General features: G+C 40.2%; 1 protein-coding gene across 1 annotated transcript; it reads left to right on the forward strand.

The window, feature by feature from the left end:
* The first annotated feature begins 337 nt into the window (after positions 1–337).
* LOC119648851 (flap endonuclease GEN) lies at positions 338–17,685 on the forward strand. The gene is made up of 8 exons (XM_038050728.1): positions 338–541; positions 598–753; positions 806–965; positions 1,019–1,172; positions 15,810–15,942; positions 15,998–16,165; positions 16,221–16,549; positions 16,625–17,685. The coding sequence occupies exons 1-8, from the start codon at positions 384–386 to the stop codon at positions 17,602–17,604; spliced, it is 2,238 nt and encodes a 745-aa protein (XP_037906656.1). The 5' UTR covers positions 338–383; the 3' UTR covers positions 17,605–17,685.
* Positions 17,686–23,810: the final 6,125 nt, after the last annotated feature.

Genomic DNA, 23,810 nt, shown 5'->3' on the forward strand with positions numbered 1-23,810 from the left:
TTATGAACTGTAATATTTACAACTTTTGTCAGAGACAGCATCAAATACGCTGAAACAGTTCTTTGTCCTGCTCCTGGTAGAAATGGTGCATTATCCATTCTCTTTTGCTATACTGACGAGCCATTTCGTTTCCTGAAGCGGTACGATGCAGTCCGCGAAAAAGCAAAGCTAGTGAAACTTCAAACCGCAATTCGGACGCCTTCGGCCGAGTTGTCATTCGCGCAGTATTGGTGTCAATATTCACTAAGTCGCCACAACAGATGGCGGAATATATGTTAAGAGGAGTTAGTTAACCGCCAAATACTTGAAATGTTGACGTTCAGTTCGTACAAAATAATTCACCATCAAATGGGTAAAGGTCGCTATAAAAGTGAGGAACAGTAATGGGAATAAAGGATTTGTGGACAATCATCACGCCCTATTGTGAAAGAAAACCTCTGTATGAATTGGAGGGAAAGGTAGTGGCTATCGATCTCGCCGGCTGGGTGTGCGAGAGTTTGAACGTAGTTGACTACTTCGTCCATCCAAAACAATATTTGAAGTAAGACATACTGTACACTCTTATAATTCATTTATATAATCATCGCGTGTATCTAGGAATCTGTTTTTTCGTACTTGCTATCTCCTACTTGCCGGGGTCACTCCAGTCTTTGTCTTGGAAGGAAGAGCTCCAGATCTGAAGCAGGACACTATCACCAAGCGGAATGCAATTCAATTTCGAGGAAACAAACCTCGTGATGAATCCAGCCAAAAGTATGGAAAGTGTTTTAATTTATTTACCTTTTGTCTCATTGGTAACTTGTAGTTCGCAGCCTCCCAACCCAGGTGCTAAGAGTAAAAAAGGTCGGTCGCGGTTCAATAGCGTTCTGAAAGAATGTGAAAGTCTACTACAAACTATGGGGCTGCAGTGCGTTCAGGCACCAGGTGAAGCAGAGGCTTACTGTGCACATCTTAATATGAATGGGGTAACGAGTAGCCTTAATGTGCAATAAAAAAATGTTCACTGGGTTATTTTCAGTTAGTTTACGGAATTATAAGCCAGGATTCCGATTGCTTCGCTTATGGCGCTATTAGGGTCTTCCGTAACTTTTCTGTCTCTACGCAAGGAAATTCGGCTGCGGCAGGAGGTGCAGTAGATATTTATGATATGAAAAAAATTCAAAAAGCTATGGGTGAGTAATGAATGATTATGATTTAAGGGGTTAGCCTACTGTTGTAGAATATTTTTTTCGATTTCTCGATTTTTTACTTTTTACATATTTCGATAGAGTAATAACTCAGTGTATATGTAAATTCGTCCTGAGTCCACAGCATTCAAGCCGCTTCAATTCTATTATACCTTTTGGAGTGTAAGGGGCTTTGAGGCACGCAAACATCTGTTTTACGTATTATATACTTTGTATAAGCATCTTGTGTTGGTATGTATGCGAATAATATACCGGCGGTCTTAATGGTCATGTGGGTGAAAAGACAGACGGTAACAGGTGACATGGGGGAAGGGGTTCGGAGCGCGCAATGAGGGTGGGGATTTTGCGGACACCCATGACCTGTATTTATGAATACATGGTTCATCAAATGATTGTCTCATTTTCCTACATTTTATAGTGGGACGCAAATCGACTATATTCTCATAAGACGCCAACACTTTACCACTGTCACTGATTGCAAAGTCGTTCCCTATGAGACCATCGCACCTCAACATCGGCTGTTGATTGCTGTCCTACGAATTAAGCCACCGATAAAACAGCGTGAAGAACGCACTGGCCAGCGGCGCATTAAATGGTGGCGATTTGGTGGGAAGAAAGAAGAAACGATCTCACTCATACGACTGCCGACTATTACAAATGTGGAAGAATCATGGAACCAAATGAAAGATACGATCCACAAAGCGGCCTCTGTAACCGTCGGGGTCACCAAGCCGGGTAAGTGGTACATGAAACGGGATACTTGGCTTTGGGATGATGATATTGAAATGAAGGTCCGTGAAAAGAAACGCCTCCACCACAAATTTCTCGACGATAAAACGCCGGCTAATTGGCAAATTTATAAGAATGCCAACCGGGAAGCAAAGAAAGTGGTCACTGTCACCCGAGCGAACTATTACAAAAATCTTTACGATAAATTTAACACTCGGGATGGCGAGACAGATCTGTACCGACTTGCTAAAAGCCGTAATGAACGTACACAGGATATAGAACACCTCTGTTGGGTGAATGACAAGAACGGTACTTTGCTTGACATCCGTCGAGCCGCAACGGATAGATGGCGAGTATATTTCGAATTTGCTCATTCTCCACTTCCACAATCTTTGCCGACATTTGGAGCAGTTTCACCTGTTAGTGCAACTGAAGTCGAGGAAGCAATAAAACGAATGAAATCGGGAAAAGCCACAGGACCTGACTACATTGCATCTGAGCTCTGGAAAGCGAAGAGCTGGGACCCAACACTGTGGCTCAGTGAATTCTTTAATCGGGTTATTTAGGAAGGAAGAACACCATCTGACTGGCAAGAAAGTACCACTGTTTAATATGGAAAAAGAAAGGTAGTCCAGCAGAATGTTCAAATTACCGTCCGATCCGATTACTTTTCCATACCATGAATATTTTTGAACGTATTCTTGGCAACCATATTCGCAAAATTATTGAAATAACCGTAAATCAAGCCGGATTTGTCAAATACTGCGGAACTACTGATGCAATACATAGAGAAACACCGTGAGAAGCATTGCCCTCTTTATATTGCATTTCTGGATCTAGAGAAAGAGTTTGACCGTGTGCCACACGAACTCATCTGGTATGCTTTACGACAACACTTAGTACCAGAAGAACTCGTGCGCTGGTTTCAATTGTTCTACCACGATCGGAGAAGTAAAGTTCGAAGTATGGCGGGTGTATCAAAACTGCTTCGTGTCTCTGTTGGTGTTCATCAAGGAAGCGCCCTCTCACCACTCCTCTTTGTTCTTGTTATGGACACCGTCACACGGGATATCCAACGTCCTGCGCCCTACACACTGCTTTATGCAGATGATGTTTTCCTAGCATCTGATAGCAAAAATGATCTCGAGCAACTTGTCCAAAAATGGAATGATCGCTTCATGCAACACGGTCTCAGATTGAATTTGAGTAAAACTGTATTTTTGACGACCGATCCCCATGAAACAGGCACAATCACTGTCAGCCGCAGAACTGAGCGATTTAAATACCTGGGGTCAACGCTATTAGCCAACAGAGAACTGCGTTATGAAATTGCTTCACGCATTAACGTAACCTGGATGAAGTGGCGTTCCACAACTGGTGTTCTTTGTGATCGACGTATCAGCGGACATCTTAAATCTAAAATTTACCGCAATGTCGTCCGTCCTGTCGCTTTCTATGGTTCTGAGTGTTGGCCAACTATAAAAGACAATGAACGACGTCTTGCGGTAATGGAGACGAATATGTTACGTTTGACTAGTGGCGTGACACGTTTTGATCACATCCGAAATGAGGGTATTGTTATGGGGTTGCACCGATCGTGGAGCAGTTGCGACAGAGGCGTCTTCGATGGTATGGTCATGTTATTCGTGCTAACGAGAATTCACTTGCCAAGATTGGTTTGAACATCGAAGTAGATGGCAAACGACCAAAAGGCAGGCCAAAACAACGGTGGCTTGATACGCTGGATGGGGATTTAAAAGCCTCAATATTGCACCCAGATCAGGCATTCGATATAGTCAAATGGCGAAACCCATCATGACGATTCGACCCCGCTTGTGAACGGGAAAACGGCTGAAGAAAAAGAAGAATATGTGCTAAAGAATGTACATATATAGAATTCAGCATGAACATTGCAAAAAGTATCCGAAATATTCACCTCTTGTAAAGTTGTGACTAGTGCTCGTAAACTTTAAACGAATTTTTTAAACACCATGTAAAAATTTTAAAAAATATTAGATCGATTTTCCTCAAACTTGACACACATATTAACTATTTCGCTATTGCACTGACCACATTTTAAAGCAAATAATTAATTTTGGCCAATTCTTCAATCCTTTTTAAGGTTTTGTGTAAAACAAAACCTTATTAAAATCGGTTTAATGTCTGTCTGTCTGCCTGTTTGTCCTTCTGTCTGTCCGTCACACGCATTTTTCTCGGACACAGTAGCAGAGATTGACACCAAATTTGGTGGAAAGGTTGAAACCCTCACGCATACATTCTTTTACGTTGAATTTAAGGGGAGGTCCCCATACATGTAAAAGGAGGGTTTAATTTCTTTTTCACCAAATATAGTCATGTGGGGTATCAAATGAAAGATATCGGTTAGTTCTTTCCAAAGCTTAGTTTTGACATTTGTTGGAAAGGCGGGAAGTTCGAGGGGCTCAGAAACTGCTAAACCGAAAAATCTGAACAAAATCAAGAGGCTGCCACTAAATGGTGGCTAGGCTCCCAAATACCTTCCATACCGATATTCCTTCAAATAAAGTTAACAATAGTATATTACTTTAATTTTCATTAATTGGCCGCAAAACCCCCCTTAAATTCATCCTAGCAACACGAAATTTTGCAGTAATATAGGCTATAATATAGAGTTTGATCCTACTGGTGGATGATCCTATCCTGGAAATCGCACTATTAATAACAAAGTTATAATAGGTCAAAGTTGTCATTTCTATCGAAATTCAAGATTTTAAATGTCAATATCACCCGAAAGTGTATATTCTCACATAATATATGCATATATTACGTGTTACATACTAATGGGACAAATTCACACTCAAATGTCTTTATGAAAGAAATACACAAAACCTTTTATACCTGAAGTGTGCAGCTTCCGGTTTCCCGATTTGTTAAGGTTTGCCACGAAATTTTCTGAGAACATGCAGTCTGTACACTCCTTTACACGCAGCAAGTGGCGCCAATTTGTGTTGAGTTTAAAAGGAGGCTCCCCATACATGCGAAAGGGGGTGTACTTTTTTCACAGAATATTGCCATGTGGAGTATTAAATAAATTACAATGAACCGATTACTACTTTCCGAAACTGATCTAAAAATGTGTGCCCCAAAAAATGAAGCAAGTGTCGTATCCAACCAAAAAATCGGAAAAAAATCATAGTGATGCATCCAATCAAAATATAGGCCTCAAAATACACCCTGTTTCGATATGTTCACAAATAAAGTTAATAATAGTGCATTACCATATTTTGGAAATTTACCGAAAAACCCTTCTAAAGTTCATCCTATAAGTCTTCAGTCTAGATCTCGCCGCAGAGGTCTCCAAGCCCTTTAGAGACCCCAGGAGGATCGACTGGAGAAAGTTTGGTCAGGTAATTAAGAACAAACTCTCCGGTGCGCAAATTGGTAGGATTGGCACGACAGACGAACTGGAGTCAAAGGTCGGGGCTCTGGAGAAGGCTTTTGATACCGCCTTCAAAGTCTCGTGCCCTGCTAAGTACAGCAAAAAGACCCTGCCACCATGGTGGAACGAAGATCTCTCTAGTCTCAGGAAGTTGACCAGAGAAATCTTCAACATCTGCTACAGGCAAAAATACTGGCAGCCATACAAGGACTGCCTAAAGAAGTACAAGTCGGCCATCAGGACCGCCAAGAGGCGGTCTTGGCTAGACTATTGTCAGAACATTGAAAGCACTAGTGAATCTGCGAGGCTCAATAAGATTCTGTCCAAGGAACATAAGAGTCCATCCTTCCTTAAAAAGTCGGAAGTGAAACCTTGGAGCTGCTGGTGCAAACGCACTTTCCCTCCAGCGAGGAGGACTGTGAGTCAGAACCTTGCTTGGAGGGTTTGCGGCAACCCCAGCTGTGCGAGACTATCAAATCGGTAATTACCGGGGATAGGATCGGCTGGGCTATAAACAGCTTCTCCGCATACAAATTTCCAGGCCCAGATGGCATAATGCCAGTCATGCTACTGAAGCAGCAGGAAAGGGTTGTGCCGTGGCTTGTTGAGATTTACCGGAGTTGCACCACTTTAGGATACGTACCGCAGTCCTGGAGGCGCGCACGGGTGGTTTTCATACCGAAAGCGGGCAGGCGCGGTCATGAGTCCGCGAAGGACTTTCGGCCAATCAGTCTGACCTCTTTCGTGCTGAAGACTCTAGAACGCGTCCTGGACATTCACTTAAGGACGATTATGGAGAGAACGCCTTTCTCTAAGTCCCAGCATGCCTACCTCAAAGGAAAATCCACAGAAACCGCCCTCCACGAGGTAATTGGCACGGTTGAGCGGTCGCTGCAGTACAAGCAGTACACCCTTGCTGCCTTCTTGGATATAGAAGGAGCCTTCAACAACGTCAGTACCAACGCCATCAAGGAAGCCTTGACCGGTATTGGATTGTGTAATCCTGGATCCTAAGCTAAATTGGAGGTTGAACATAGAACTGAGGGTTAAGAAGGCCTGTATAGCCTTCTATGCCTGTAAGAGAACCTTTGCCAAGAAATGGGGTCTCCGGCCGAGGATGGTTCTCTGGATGTACACCGCTGTAGTGCGTCCGATCCTGACGTACGGATCTATTGTATGGTGGCGGGCTTTGAAGAAGAAATACAATAGAACGAAGCTTAATAGGATTCAAAGAACCGCGTGTGCAGGTGCTACGGGGGCTCTGCAGTCTTGCCCGGCAGATGCTTTCAATGTACTCCTGCATCTCCTCCCCCTTGACCACATCAAATATGTTGCAGCGTGCAGTGCCGTCAGACTACGTGAGTCCGGATGCTGGGCAGCGAAGTCCTACGGCCACAGCAACATTCTAGATGAAATACCTCGAGAAATCTGGGCATCCCCCACGGACTATGTCACACGCAAGCTGAACTTCACGAGAAACTTTGCTGTGGACCTTCCAACCAGGGCAAAATGGAAGACCGGCGGCGTGTTGCAAGACTACGACACGGTATTCTTTACGGACGGATCAAAGATGGCCTATGGAGTCGGCGCGGGGGTTTTCTCGAATACACACGGTGTATCCAAGTCGTATGGTCTCCCAGGTTTCACCAGTGTATTCTAGGCGGAAGTACTGGCGATATTGGAAGTCTGTCGATGGCTGAAGCGTGATTCGAGCACCAAGCGTAACATAGCCATTCTGACCGACAGCCAAGCGGCCATCAAGGCCTTGTACTCAACGACGACATCTTCCCGGTTGGTGGGGCAGTGCAGAGACACGCTCAACCACCTGGGCGGCACGCTCAAGATCACTCTCCTCTGGGTTCCCGGGCATAGGAACATAGAAGGGAATGAGCGGGCTGACGGATTGGCCAGGCAAGGCTCTGCTCTTGGCAGTCCCTCGGGGAACACAGTCGGTGTTCTGCTGGCGGCTGTCGGGGGCCGAGTCTACTCGCACTACCTAGCAGCCGCGGGCCTGAGATGGCGAAGGCTTACAAGCTGTGCCAAATCAAGGAGAATTTGGCCCGCTTATAACATAGCCCGATCACGAGAGCTCCTGTGCCAGACGCGTCCAAATGCATTCAAGATTACGGCGGTCTGCACGGGGCACTGGGCCATAGCGGACCATGCCGCTAGGCTCGGCTTACCCTACAACTCGCATTGCCGAAGCTGCGGAGAAGGAAGGGAAACCCTCATGCACTTTCTCTGCGATTGCCCGGCTCTGGCTCGAGTCAGGCTGCGGACACTGGGTAAACCATTCTTTGGGGACCTCAGTGAGATTTCTAGTTACAGGGTCGGAGAGCTGCTTTCCTTCGTGAATGCTACGGGCTGGCTCTGAAGATCCGAGCCAGCTGGACTCCGCTTCCCTGTTCCTATAACAACAGTCACGGTCTTAGGAGTTTGTGGCATCAAAACGGCGCACCAAAGCGCTAATTGGGCTCCTCGGAGCGGCCACTGATACCTACCTACCTACCTACCCATCCTATAAGTATAGAAATTGGGACCAGCATAGGTGATAATATAGGACATAATTCTGGGAAGTTATTGAAAGTGAAAGTATTATCTTTGACGTAAATTTATTTCATTCCAGGACGTGCATGACGTCATCATCACACGTATAAAGTGAAATACGAACGGTGGGTCCATGGAGACACTTTCCCGGTTCTTGTTTAGATTTTTTCAGTCATTTGAATATCACTATCAATTTCTGGAGGCAGGCATGTGTACGTGTATATGTATATTCTAATGAAATTTGCGGGTAGTGTTCAGTAAGATGGACGTATGTATGTATACTTTCGTACAGAGAGTAAAGTGCAAATGCGTGAGAATGCATTACATCCATTTTGAGCACAATATTCATGTCTTTAATATGTATGTATATATGCTTGTTTTGTTTGGTAATCTATGATGGAAATATTTTACAGTCTTAACTATGTACGAATGGAGAAACATGCATAGAGAGCTGCTCACACAAGATGAACAAAAAACCTTTACGCCTGAAGTAACGAGTTTCCTGTATTTCGACCTACTTCAATTTAAAAAGGACTAAAATAGGCACTCCTATGTTCAGACGTATTCCAAATTCCAGGAAATTTTTATAATCTGAACTAACATATTTTTTCTAATAATATACTTACGGACGGATAGTTCGGGCAAGATTTTATAACTCATAATTTCGTCTCAAGCAAGACAAAAAATGAATCATCCGGTTCGAAACCGAGTCAAGAACGCAGTGCGTCCTGCACATATGTTAATGTATTGTGTGTCGTGTTTCTATAGTACTTTTGTGTTTGTGAATCCACGTAACCAAGCAACCAGGCACATACTTTTGTACCAATAGGAAATTGATAAAGTGACATTGCAATATTACTTGGATCGCTGCTTTCTGCGATTGATTTTAGCACTAAACTGGGAACTCTCTATAATAAAATGCAGCCACAGGCGCTAACACCATCATACGAGTGAGAACTAATCCCAAAGAAGATGCGCATAACGCAACTGTGAACTTGACTGAAAAGTCCTGCCTAACGGACGCTATCTTTTTTTGTCCTATAGAAATTTAAGACTTGCCTAGGAAGTTTCATCTCCTGTGTATTATATGTTAGTCTTCTTGTCGATAACTTTTTTTTTTTTTATAACAGGTTAAAGAAAGAGGTCGTTATTCGTGCTTCAGCACTATGAACCTAACCCCTTGATTTTCGAAATACATTACAAGGAAACTAAATAGTTTCTAATTCGAAAAGTTTAATATATATTTTACATTCTTGATCTCATTCACAAATGTCTGCAAGCATTTCGAATCCACTTTCTTCTGGACTCCATCAGTGTTCAACTCACTCTGTTCAGGGAATTCATGCTTATGAGAGTAACGTTCGCAATTTCTGACATTTTGATCCATTTGTGCATGTACACTGTTTTTGGGCTTATTTGAGTTAATATTAGATTTATTATTGGAGTAATTAAATATGAAAAAAAACATCCGAACATATAGAAATCATTCATATTTTAGATGCAGGTTCAGATTCTATAAGGCAATAACTGGAGCGATGACGGGCTCAAAACCAACAACTGCGTTCTTGACCCTATTAGATCGTGGAAGTTTCGCGGTGAGCACATAGTATAAACATGCAGGAACTTGTAGTGTCCGCAGCTTTGCGACAGTACTTCGTCTTTTCCAGAGACAATCCTAGAAGACAAAAGCATTTAATAATAAAAATATTTTCTCATTTTCTTCCATTTTAACACTCCTTAGCTTTCCCAACATACTCCTGCCAATTTCTTTATTCCCACCCCGACATTCATTTACATCAATCATTTAATATTTTAAAATTAATAATTTCATTTTATTTGCCAAAACTTATCGCCTGGTACCTTTTCCTAAAACTCATTCATATTTTAAAAATTTTCAATTTGTACATAATGATAATTCTCTAATGTTGCATGATCGGACAAAAAGGAACATTGACCTTGTACATAAACTTGCCCAGGTCACATATTATTGTTTTGCTTCTGGATGAGGCGACTGTAAATGTATTTTGCCATGAAAACATTTTGAAATTGAAGTTCATGGTCGGGGTCAGTGACTGTGAGGGACAGTTTATGAGCTGGACGGGGAGTCGTTTTTTGGCTCTAGGAGAGTAAAGACGAAGGTAGATTTTGAGGAAATTCGTTTGGTAACTTAGAAAGAGGAATTCATCGTTAGCTGTTGCAGAGTGTAGTTTTATAGAGATTGGGTTAAGAAAACCGCGAAATCGCGATGTCAAGTTTTAATTAAGTTTTTTCAAAGCCAGCAAATGATTCGACGATTTTAGGCCGAAAGGAGAAATTAAAGGCAACGTTAAGGCGAGTCATTTGTTCATAAAGCTGTTGTCCATGGTTTCCCGATAATCCCAATTACATGAATGTATCGACGGAAGTGTGTCGCAACATTGTTCACGAGGCAAATGTCGCTGCAACTCTTATGAAGTGATGGTTTTTCTTCATTAAAACACTGCATACGACTTGATTTTTCCGTGACCGTGTAGCCGGACCGAATAGTATACCGTTTCTCCACGTTTATGAATTCGAATATTACGCCTTTTCAATTTAGAACCAATGATATAATTACATTTATATTGGTGTAATTTGTACATTTTTTGAATACCAAATATTCAAGTACCGTGCCCACATTTACTCTCGGTTTGAGATATGAAATTGTGAAAATTTATATACCGCACGTCTCTTAATGTTATCAGAGATTCTGCTTTTTGTGTCATTGAAGTTCTGAAAGAATATTGCACAAGTGAATCCACAGATTACATACTGCACCACCACCTGAGAATTGCTTGCGTTAAGTTAATAATTTCGCGAAGGAAGAAGATTTACGTTTTAATTTCAGATGGCTTACTTTAAAAATTCCGGTGACGTACACTCCAGTTCCAATACTAAAAGGAATTTCACCAGATCTACCAAAGCGTTTCCGGGAACAAGTCTAAATTGTTTCAAATCTTGTGCACTAACGTCTTATATAAATTGTTCCTGTAAATCTGACCCTTAGAGCTCTAGACGGGGAGGGCCTTTTAATTTTGCATGCACATTATATTACTGCTTTATTTTTGAATGCGTATTTTGAAGGTTTTAACTTTATATATTCTTACTTTTATCATCGCTTTTCGTTTGCCATACCTTTTATTTAAGTATTTACATTTTATTTTCATTCAGTTTTTTTGCATTTTTATGCTTTTTGTTTCTTATCTTATCTTTTTAGATTATGTTTTATTATGTATGTGATTTAATTTTTTTATTTTATTATTCCTTTAAATTGACGGGATGGACTGCATGAAGTTTTAGTATAATATATTACCATGGATTTTTAATAAATCTTCTTAATTTGAAGACTTCCTTTTCACCTCCTCCGCTCTAGTTCCGCAAAACTCGTGTTTAAAGGGGGCATCCTCCAAACCATTATGGCTTGAGGATGCGAAGGCAGGAAAGGAACCTCGATCATTCATCTGAGGCAGGTAAAATCTTTTCAATGGTATAGTCACGTAATTCGTGCTAACAAGAATTCACCAAGATTGATCTGAAGATAATAATAATCTGAACGAAATAACGGTGGCTTGACAGGCTAGATGGGGATTTGAAAGCCTCGCGATTGCATCCAGGTCAGGCTTTTGATAAAACAAAATGGCGAAACCGATCACGACGAACTGACCCTGCTTGTGAACGAAACAAAAGCTGGAGAAAAAGTAGTGCAAAACAAAACCTCATTAGAATCGGTTTACTGTCTGTTTATCTGCCTATCTGTCTGTCCGTCTGTCTGTCTGTTACGTGGAATTTAAGATCCTCATGCATGCAAGAGAGAGGGGGGGGGGGGTGTATATTTTTTTACCAAATATTGTCATGTGGGGTATGAAATGAAAAGTCTATTTTTTTTATTATTTATAATATTTATTATTTATTATTATGCAGTAATATAGGCTATGATGTCGAGGAAATCGTACTACTACTAACAAAGTTATAATAGGTCAGTGGTAATTCTAAAAGTGGATATTCTGACATAAGATATGCATATACATTACGTACTAGGTACTAATGGGAAAAATATTTTTATAAAAAAATGCACAAAAATGCCAGACCTGAAGCGTCCAGCTTCCGGTTTTTCGACTTGTTTTTATATCATTGAATTTCAGGTTTAGCTAGCTCGGGTCAAAATATTTCGATAGGTGCACGCGAATCCGCTGTTTGTTAATTTTTAGGATTCGTGAGGAATCAAAGTTTTCGAAGGACCGATCGACACCGAAATTTTACTTTACCAGAAGATGCAAATAGAGGAGCGACTTGCTCAGAATGGTTTTCACTTTTTATAATTCTTCATATAAATCCCACAAAGTTTTTACCAATTTTTTTTGTTTTGTATTTGTGTTTTCTCCATGGCTACCGGCTTGCAAACATTACCAATCTATCCTCAAATTAGTAATTTTTTTTGGAATGGATTCGGTAGTCAGTCTTTTCCGTAAAAATAAAAAGAAGGGGTTTCCTTTGTTGACTACAATTTGCTTCATTAAACAAATGTATTTCTAGGATCATAAAAAGAGGAAGAATGGTATTAAATTACTTGAGAAAGCATTGGTCTTGCTTGGAAAGAGTATTAAATTAGTAGAAACAAGCCGGAATACCGGTTTTATGTTCATCTTATGAGAGAAACTTCTACATTTTTCTATCCGTATATCGCAACAAATCCAACATATTCATTTTAGAGAAATTACCTTCACCGAATACTGTACATATTCATATGCCTATATTTCCGATTTACTCCGTGTACAAATATATTTATTTGAATTGGCCATTACCCGCAAAGTTCATTAGCACGGATATATACCTACATACACATATATGTCTGCTTGGAGTGATTGATATTGATATACAAATGACTAAAAAACTCAAAATATTTCTTTGCGACCGCCATTCGTGTAAGTTCACTTTGTTGTGGTATTGACGAATTGATATACGGTGATAACGTCATACACGTAGAATGCATGTAATTCACAAAAAATGCAAAGTTTAACCCTATAACTTTGTTAATAATAGTTGGATTTTCTTCAAACTTGACCAAATATTGCCTTATGTTATCCCTCGCATCAAAGCCATTTTGTACTACTATGATGAACTTAAGGGGGGTTACCGGGTAAATTTCTAAAATATAGAAATATACAATTATTAACTTTATTTGTGCAGATATCGGAACCGGATGTATTTTAAGGCCTAGATTAGATTAGATTTCGTAGAGGTGCACCACTGCGATATTTTTCAGTTTTTTTGGTTGGATAGGTTGAGAACGAGATCTTCTCTTTTTGGGGCACACATTTTCAGCTCTCACACCTCTATGTTTCACTCACTATCAGAAACAAGATCATTTTCGAAAAGTACTAATCGAGCCCTTTCATTTGATATCCCAAATGGCATATTTGGTGAAAAAATTCATATGTACAGACAGGGCGTTCAATAAATTTAGTCATGACAGAGTCAATCATGGTCTCATGAACCTTGAAGAAATCCCAAAAACTCTTAACGCTGTCATTACCCGCACCTGTATCGTGTTTTCAATGAAATACTTGAGTAAAGTAGTGTCCGCGCATTCCAGAAACTAATCATAAAATATTTTGTAAAATAAACTTGTCTGTTTAACCGCTCCAGTCAAAGAGATTCGTTTAATAATGAGAATACTATCTTCAATTGTGGTAGAAAATAGAATCCTGTATGAGCGTAGAAAGGGTAAACTAACTTGTTATTTTTTAAACCGTTTATTCTACACTGAATCTTAACCTAAACAATATTGGTTTATATACAAACTTGATTTAGGTAGCTCTAAATCGTGTGAATTATTTTTTGCGAGAGTAAATTGCAAAAAAGTAAAATGTAATTAATTGACCTAATTTATTTAACGATATGAGTGACAATTTGCAAAGAAGTAAAATGCAACGTAATGAAATGAAATTAATACTAGAAAACCGTGCAAACCCTTATGACTGTCTGACCCATTTCATCTAGATTACACTGAGTCATAACGTTTGAACAATTATAAATAATATAATTTTTCATATTTTATTGAACTTTATGACATTTAATTCTATGGTACTTAATTCTATGTTGACATAGCCAAAGGACCCCATAACTAGGTCAGTCTCTACTCGGTGTGTTGTGACGTTTCAGTAGTCAGGTAGTTTCGAAATTTGCAGATTGTTAGCACAGAAATTTATATGCCTTTTGGTCGCTTTTTACGGCAAGCAGGGAATACTTTTACTGTATACTTAAATCCCAATTCACAGGGCATTAAAAGACGAGGCATCAATTTATACACCTAAGTAGTGTTGTTTCCGCCGACAGTGGTACAGAACTTGATGTCCCTTGACGCATCAACAGCACTAAATTCGGCATTGTGGCCGCAACTTAACATTGGATTGCTTTGTAATTCATTGTTAGGGATAATTCATTGAGTCTTCTGTACTGACTATCCTGATCAGCCAAAGAGAAGCTCAAAAAATGTCCAAAAATAGCGTGGATTCTTTTCCTTCTTCAGTCTTTGTCTCGTTCAGGAGCGGAGTCGGCAGGTTTTGATCCGTTGCGCCATTTGGCTCGCAAAACTCCTGGTCTGGATGAAGTCGCGAGGTTTTCAAATTACCGTCTAATTGAAGGACTTTATTAAAGAGCTTTTAGGCCAATGCGTCATAAGATTTGAACATATTCGGTGAGATTTCTGATGTAGATGAGAAATGATTCCGTTTGAATCAATTGTTTCCTGAGGTATATTTAAAGTTCGTTGGTCAGCGCAAATATGATATGAGCAGGGTAGACTTAAATAAGCCAACTCTATGTCTATAGGGTCCGTTGAAATGCGCTTCAGCTCCTGCCAGGATTTCCCGACATAATCCTACGCTCTTCCTCTACTGTTCTGCACCAATTGATGCTGGGGCAGCCGATCTCTCCCCCATCTCCATTGTATGGCCAGCCAGCAAATTGTCGCCCTCCTCAATGTGGGGGCTGACACCTCACTTTCCCGTTATGTTAGTTATCTACATAAACAAGAGAGAAGTTTACTGAAAACTTTCCGAAATGGAGACAATTCTCGAAAGAAAAAATGCAACCAAAATGAAACAGTTTCACAAGGAAAATACGAACCGAGAAGACACTGCATCACGTTGGAGACATGAATGGGCTGGATTAGATAGTGGATGTCATTTACATATGGAAATCATGGTGCTTGATTGAAAGTTTCATTATCCGTTGGTATTCTTTATATTGCAATTGCGTGCTTTCTACAGTAGGATCCGTTCAATCTGTCATATTTCCTGCGTTGGAGGTTTATTTTAGCATTATTTATTTTTTACAAGTAGCCCAGAAGAATAACTACAATTATTGCACGGATGAATGGATGGGAGATGTTTCTTTATGAAGGATTGTTTATTGCATTAATTAGCCGTAAAAGATAAATGCATTTGGTGTACCCTTTTCGGAGTATATTATTCACGAGGATATATTTTTACCACGTGACCATGGGGCCATAACAAATAATATTATGTAGGAAGCTGCTTTTCCCTTCCGTTGTAGATCAGTTATTAGACCTATCAGTGTCCCCATTTTAAGTTTATTTATTTAAATAATTTCGGCTGCTTTGATCTTAAAAAAAGTTAGCTTCCGCTGTGGATTCTCCTGTGTCACATCACCACCCAGTGTATTATTGTAGAGCAATGTGCGCGATGGAGATCACTGCTCCACCTGCTTGTCATCGACTTCAAAAACGTTTTCGGGAGCATGTACATAAAATCTCGGAGGAATCTGAAGGCAACGTCTTCTCGTTATCGGTGACGTCCTTCAGGATAATATATTATAAAAAAATTAAATGATAGAAGTTTTCTGATAGATTTGGTTAATTAGGGTGAAGTAAAGGTTTTCTCTTGCAGATTTCGGACAGAATAAAATTGTAGCAATGGCATTGCTTTGTGGTTGTGACTATTCACCAGGTGTGGAGGGCATTGGCAGAGATGCTGTTGTAAAGTTATTTGCTAAATATAAGAATTGTGAGATACTTGAAAGGTAATACATAAACAATTAGCAAGTTATGTGTCAATTTTCAATTAAACATACACAGAATAAAATCCTGGCGCGTGAATGATCACAAATATACGGAACTTGAAATGAAGGTAGATGACAAGAATATTTGTGCGAATTGTGGCCATCATGGAAAAGCTTTATCACATGCCCGGAATGGGTGCAGTTTATGTCGAACATCGAAAAGCTGTAACTCATCTGAATGGAAGTAGTAACAGATGTAAATCATATTTAAAGCATTTTTTTATGAATTGTTATTTCAGAGAAGAACGCTTAGCTATTAAATCAGAGCTAAACATGCGAAAGAAGGCATTACTGCATGACAATTTCCCCTCCGAAGAAATTATAAATGAGTTCCTAACTCATCCTGAAACGCTTCCAAAGCTGGACTTGCGTTGGCGGCAACCGAATTTAGTACGATTTGTGAAGGTGATTGGAACCTCATTACAGTGGACGGAAATTTATTGTTTCCAAAAGTTTTTACCATTATTGACTCGGTGGTTAGTATTCAATCATGGAGAGAATTTTCAAGCGGAGTTGGTGAGAGGCACCATCTATCCGAATTTCATAAAAAAGAAACGAGCCCCCAAAGGTTAGTAGGTACTAAAAATGTTACGTTTTGTACTGGATTGTCGATCACGATGATATCTTATGTTCATGCTTTCAGGTATACAAAGTTATGAAATAGTATGGAAGGATGACGATAGACATTTCCATGGATTGATACCGGATGATCAGCTTAAATCCTATTTAAATGAAAATCCAAAAGGAATTGAATCACTTTTTAGTACTATTGAGCCTGTGGATGCGACTGAAAGGGCTTATCCAACAATTGTGCAAGATTTTTTGTCTAAACAGAAGAAGCCAAAGGCATCTAAAAAGAAAGCTGATTCTAAACCTAGAACAAAGAAAACTGTAGCACCAGCACCAGGGAATGACTCTTTAAATAATATGAGTGATTTCTTGAAAGCTACTGAAGAAATTGAAAGAGATTTGAAGAAATCTAAAAAGAAGAAAAAACACGATTTGCCGAAAATAGATCGATTTCTTGTACACAAATCGACCCCGGTCAAATCTATGATATTGTGCTCAGACTTTGGACCAAATTCATCCACACCGAAAAGAAGCGGCCCATTAAGCTTGTTAGACTTAGAAGATGATACTGATGATTTCAATTATTCTGACATCATCAAAAATATAATATCAAAACCATCCGATCTCAGGAAATACGACGGCAAACGGCTGAAATACGATAACGTAAATTATTTAAATCAAAGCAAAGATGACTTGGATTTGTTGTCGAAGAAGAAGCGGAATTTCCCGACAGAATCTCCATTCCGGAATCCTAAACGGTTGATGCTTGCTGACACGCATGATTCACCTTTGAAATTAAGTGTTAGCCGGGACGATCTGAATATTAGCAGTCGCAAGAGTGATGGTGTGGAGAACTTGATTGACCGATTTCTAATTAGAGAGGGTGTTTCTGTCAATAGACGAAGTACAGAAAGTAAAAACGTGAGTTACTTCTTCGAAAAAAGTGTAGGTGGAGTTGATGAGTTTGAACGTTCACTTGACATGCACTTGAGCCTAAGCGATGAACAAAGTGATAGCCCAATATCCGATGATGATTGTTTAGTATTGAACTAATTGGACTGATTTTAAGCATAAATTTGGATAATGTTTTTTGTTTTATTGAATAAAGATTTTTTTTTCGTTATTCTTTGCTAATTACTACTACTATTTCCTTTACTTTAGAAACGTTGCAGTAGGGAATGCTGTGAAAAATTTCTAGGTTGTTGGCTTTAACTTTATTTAGAGAAAACGCGGAGGAATATGTGCTCTTTCAACATCTTTTTTATGGTTCATTCCTTTTGCTTCTTAAGATTTAATGTAACACTTCATTATTTAAGGTGTCAGTTTTTGTGGATATGAATCCAGGTAGTTACTTACTCCAAGTTACATAGTTTGGGTTTTCTCTTCTTTGCTTTGTACATATTAATACGATTAGCAGCAAATTATATGGTTTTCAGTTGTTCAGTGGATCGTACTTTAAGTTACCTCGACAGTCTATTTTTAATAAATAATTTGAACTGTTTTTCTGCGAGTATAATTTCGACGAGTTTCGTTTTTTGGCAATGATGAGATTGTTGACTCATTTAAATAATTTAATGTAAGATATTCACAAACAGTTTGCTGTTTAGCAATTCCTAATATAAATGATATATCTTAACCTACCACACTGTGGATATAGAAGCGAACATCGGCCTAATGATAGCACACGCACACAGCTCACAAGCAGTGAGAGCTCGTTTCATCTTCACCATTACATGTTTGTTCCAAGGAAACTTCTTGTCTAGAATAACTGCCAGATATTTGACTTCTTCGAAGAGTTGTAGGGTTGTACCCCTCATCTCTGGAAAGCAAAGACAATTCAGTTTTCTCCTTGCAAATAATATCATTGGAGTTTTATTTGGATTTATTGAAAGTTCGTGCTTGAGGCACTAGCATTATGCTCTGAAGGATCCTCCCTTCGTACGTTTTACGGGCTTCTTAATTCACGCTGTGAGTTCCGGAAGTTTAACCTTCACTCTTCACTCTTATTGCACTTACAAGCACGATTCAGAAATCGTCTGGCTGAGTCTTTGCAGTTCTCGGTTCAATCAGGAAATCATTTTACCGCGTTGGCCTCGAGTAATGGGACAATCGTTTTCAAAGCACTCTAAAAGTGTCCGAGTAAGAGTTTCTAAACGGTCTTCCATCGCCAAAGAAGTCCTTAGTCGCCCAGAGAGCTGCACTTTATTGCCAAAAGGTTTATTGAACTTTGTCCAATCTATTTCCCTAGGATTCCGTCTTTGTATTACATTCTGTTCGCCTGCAATAGACTAAATTCTAAGTAACGGTGATTAGACAGTGAGACTTCATCTAGCACCCGCCAGTCTCTAATCAACTCTAATAACTTTTAACTGCACAATTACTTCCCTTTTTCTTGGCGAACGTAGGGGGGCGCCCTACGTTCGCGGTCACAAGACCAGGTGATGTGATAAAATCAATCAATCAATCAATCTTCTCTAGGATTGCATTTGCTACTACCCCAACAAATATGTTGAGATTTCGAATCGCAACCGATGAAGAGACCACTTGATTCTGCATGCACTACCAGACCCCTTAGTTCTTGCTTCGGCGGAGGTCACGAAGAATCATAAGGTAAGTAAGCGGCTGCATCTATGATATTTCTTTTCTTGTCATTGACCTAGTGTTGTAAGTTGCCCGTAATTGGGCTGTGGAAATATAATTATTTCAGCATGGTTGCCTCTAACAATTTTGATACCAGAATGGAGGGTCTCGGTCTCGAGGATCTTTCATGGAAAAAGATTCTAGCCCCCTTTACTGACCCAATACCACCGATTTTATTAAAACAAACCCATGGTTGTGTGGTTGTGCCAGAAACATATAAAGACAGTCCGGCAACTTCGCCAGTCTTGCTGTCAGTAGATAATAATAATAATCGTTGGCGCAACAATTAAATTGGATCAGGGGCTTGAAGTGTATTAGAGCACTTCATTGAAGACCGTAACGGCACACTACAGGATTACGGAATTCTATAGGAGGTAATGTCGTCAGCATTGCGCTCGCCCGAGATTATTACCCCGATTTGACTCAGGTACTCATTCATAGTTGAGTCGGCTGGTATCCGAAGTCAAATCACGATACAAATTCCACTGCCACCAGTGAGATTTGAAGCGCGACCTTCCGTACGATAGCCTTGTGCTCTAACCGCTCAGATATCCGGACACTCAAGCCAGTATGTAGGAGGAGGCTTTAGGATGCTGCAGATTAATTTGGCTAATCTTAATGCTTGTAGACATAAGTGTAGTCTAGTGTGAAAACCGACGCTAGCTTTTGAATCTGCTACGTCCAGTGTGGATCTTACTTCACCTTCCACCGAAAGTTTCGTTTTTTTCATCAGGTTCCTCCGTATATTGTTCCTTGGTGGCGTAGCAACGTTAATGTCCTCATTTCCAACAAGCTTTGCCTTCTTGCGCAGTACCGTGCCGTCGGTTGGGAGCCTTCCTAGGTTCACACTGTCCAAGCTGCATGGATCTGCTTCCGCATACCGGTGTTTCTGGCTGACCGCACCGTAGACACTAGGCGCGCTCAAGCGGAGAGAATGTCCTACACACATTTCTTCGTGGGAAAAGATGAATGTGTTAAGGTCTGCCAAATCCGTGCCTCGGCCGTAACATGATCGCGGGTGGATTCGAACTTTGTGACTCATTATTATCACTCGGAGAATTACAATCCGCTGCTTTTAGCTTCATGTGTAGGACACACTTAGTTTAGTAGTAAATTACTGCAAGCTCCCCCACCACGGGAACGTGGTGTCCGAGCGGGGCTTACAAGTATATACTCTATATCGTAGTTAATTTTGAAAGCAAACCATCTCACTTAAGTATATGCTGGGCCTGGTTGTACTAGCTGTTGTAATCTCGAAACGGAGTGGAGAATTAGAAATATGATTTTAAAGGCAGGTGCCTCAAGCAGAGTCTCCGTAAATCCCAATAAAACCAAAATGGTACTGTTGAGTATGCCGTTTTATCTGGCTAGGGTATAACAAGAAGTAAAAGGAAAATTTTTCCGATAATGCCCTAAAATTATATCGATATTTCGAGGTTCAATTGTGATCTGCTTCAGTAAACCTTAGTCCGGTAGAGTCAGAAAAATTATCGTATTCTCTCATGCATTTGTAATGTGATTGGTTAAAGTTTTCAATTTTCACTGTTACATGAACACGGCATCCACGCATTACTCAATTTTCAACCCTGGAATATACATAATTCAAAGCACTGCTACGAGCACAGCTGACTAATTCGTTCAGGTCTATGGGGAAACAGCGGACACTAGAATAAAGAGCATTGGAAGATATATTGGGGGAACAGAATCCAGTTCTTGTAATGTCTTTTGATTCTCTGATCACGAAAGAACTTTTTTGTAGAAGGTATTAGGTTACGCTGAAGCACAGAGAAAAGTTTGGCGAATCACAAGAATTGGTGTCAGGAATATACTGAAGTTTTCGACACCGATGGCTCAAAACCAGACTAAGGTTTTCGAGCAGAGGTCTATGATTCGTATAAAAATTAGATGCAGGCTTTTTCTTTAGGGCAAACTGCAACTTTTTATTTAGACTCAATAAGGTGGAACTTTTTTGGGACCTATTCATTATTGCATAAAAGGAAATGGAATCTCAGACGCCTTAGTACAAGAGAGCTTAATTTTTGCTACGTCGAGTCCGGAATCGACGATTGGAGTGTCAAATGCTACTATAAACAAGTCGGAATACCGGGAGCTCGCGCTTCGGGTATAAAGGTTTTGTGTTCATCTTATGTGAGAAACTTTTACGCACATTTTTCTATCCATATATAGTTACAAATCAAACATATTTCTTCATATTTTTCCAAACTACTAGACGTACGTACATATTACAGCCATAGATATTATCCTCACCCTAAACAAACAAACTGCCTATTACCGAATTTTGTACATACATATGCACGTATATAAATTGATTGATATAAATTGATCGTACCCATATTTCCGATCTATTTCGTGCACAAAACATACATATGTACATATATAGCACGTATATTAAATACGGCTGGTTTAATGTACAAATATATCTATCTGAATTAAGCACTGCCCGTAAACTTTTTATCACGCATATACTATATACCTACATTCACACATGCCTGTCTGGAGTCATTGATATTCATATATAAATGACTAAAAAACTAAAACAAAATAATTCTTTACGACCCTATTCATAAGAACTCATTTCGTTCTGGTATTGATGAATTGAAATGTGATGATGACGTCATACAGGTTGTAGAATGCACGAAATTCACAAAAAATGGCAAGTTTCACTCCCTATAACTTGGTTAATAATGGCTTGATTTTCTTCAAACTTGACCAACTTGTGCATTATGTTCTTCTTTACATCCATGCCACTTCTGGGATGAACGTAAGGGGGGTTGCCGGGTAAATTTCTAAAATGTGGAAATATACTATTATTAACTTTATTTCTGCAGATATCGGAACCGGATGCATTTTGAGGCCTAGATTTCATAGAGATGCACGACTGTGATTTTTTTCAGATTTTTCGGTTGGATAGGTTCTGAGAACGAGACCTGTTACATTTTTAGTGGTTCATATTTTGAGCCCTCATTCCCCTATGTTTCTCCCAATATCAAATATGGAAATATGGAAGCTTCTAAAAGTACTAATTAAGCCCTTTAATTTGATACCCCACAGGCCCCCTTAAATTTAATACAAAATGGCGCCACTTGCGGCATGTAAAGGGAACACATACTCTTGCCAATTTTCGTGACAATCGGTCCAGTCGTTTCCGAATAAATTGGCTGTGACAGACAGACGGACAGACAGACATCGACTCGATTCTAATAAGGTTTTGTTTCACACAAAACCTTAAAAACTAAAATAAAATAATTCTTTGTAACCCCATTTATATAAACTCACTTCGTTGTGGTATTGACGAATTGATATCTGAAAAACAGTTGTGACTTGATGCGCTACATGGTGATTTGAGAGCGTCACGACCCCATCCAGAATAGGCCTATGAGCGAGTAAAATGCGGCAACCAACTAAGACGAACCGATGTCGCTTTTACAGGGTACAAAGGCTGAAACAGAAGAAAAAGAAGCTACAACGCGCAGTACCTCAGCAGACTTGCTCCAGACTACCAACGTTTGCGGTATACTTTCACAAATTTAATTTCACACCGCTAATTACCAGTTAACGCAGTTTCTATCTGGCCACGGTGGGTACTGCAAATATCTACACAGGTTTGGGCATGGCGACTCGCTAGCATGTCCAACCTGCCCAGGCGGGGGAGAAGACGCAGAGCATGCAATACTCTATTGCATTTCTTCGCAGCGTAGGGGACCAAAATTCGGAGCGTGCATCTTCTGGTGGAGCGCATGCCTCAGTCGGAAGACAAATTACAAGAATTAATGTCTTTTGTAACTAAGATGCAAAAAGAGCTCCGTACAGCGGGAAGGTAAAATCGAGCGAACAGCTATACAGGAATGACAGCATAATTGCTAGCCGGCCCCGTGAAATGATACCGAACGACAGTTCCGCGGGGTGAGTGGTTGAAGAAAGCACGGGTGTGGTTTACTACGTAGGCGCGGACTTACGTCCACGAATCGCGCACGTCAACGGTTACTGCTGATGTCTTTAGAATATTCCACATCCTGACTTGGCCAAAAAACGCTCCTACATCTGCCACACATACGCACACACACTCCAGGAAGTTTAGTACATCCTCACTAGCCCAGTACCACATTTCACTAAAGCACCCACGTGCCCATGTAGACGCATCGCAAGCGCTGGTGGCATATTCGCTTTGCTTTGTGCTAAAAACCTGACACTCGATCGGATCAGCGGCAAGTCGGTAGACGTGCCAGATCGCCTCCAAGCGCTAGCAAACCTACCCGAAACAAGCCAAATAGTCTATCTACACGCTTGCGACTGTTTGTTAAGGTTTGGTGAACATGTGGATCCGCCTTGAGATAGTGGCAAAGAAGTCACCTTATTTCTTGGTTCCTGTGGTAATCTATTGGAAGCAAATTGAAATTTTCGTTCGTTGGACGAGCTGATTTGCTGAGCTAGTGGTTAAGAATTCACTCAAATTATTCTCTGCTTATCATAAAAGGCAAATTTTGAAGCTATATTACTATATAACTAGAAAAACCTAGTGGTAGTAGACGCGAATCCGCAAGATACATTCTAATGATCTGGGGACCAGCTTCTGATGGGATCTTCAATGCCAGATTCCA

The sequence above is a fragment of the Hermetia illucens genome, chromosome 2 (genome assembly GCF_905115235.1).
Source record: "Hermetia illucens chromosome 2, iHerIll2.2.curated.20191125, whole genome shotgun sequence".
NCBI lineage: Eukaryota > Metazoa > Arthropoda > Insecta > Diptera > Stratiomyidae > Hermetia > Hermetia illucens.

What these genes read in the sequence shown, in the direction of transcription:
- LOC119648851 (XM_038050728.1), top strand. Translation starts at nt 384, where the DNA reads ATGGGAATAAAGGATTTGTGGACAATCATCACGCCCTATTGTGAAAGA. An exon ending in AAAAATTCAAAAAGCTATGG is followed by an intron (nt 1,173 to 15,809) that starts GTGAGTAATGAA and finishes TTTCTCTTGCAG; the next exon opens with ATTTCGGACAGAATAAAATT. An exon ending in AATTGTGAGATACTTGAAAG is followed by an intron (nt 15,943 to 15,997) that starts GTAATACATAAA and finishes AAACATACACAG; the next exon opens with AATAAAATCCTGGCGCGTGA.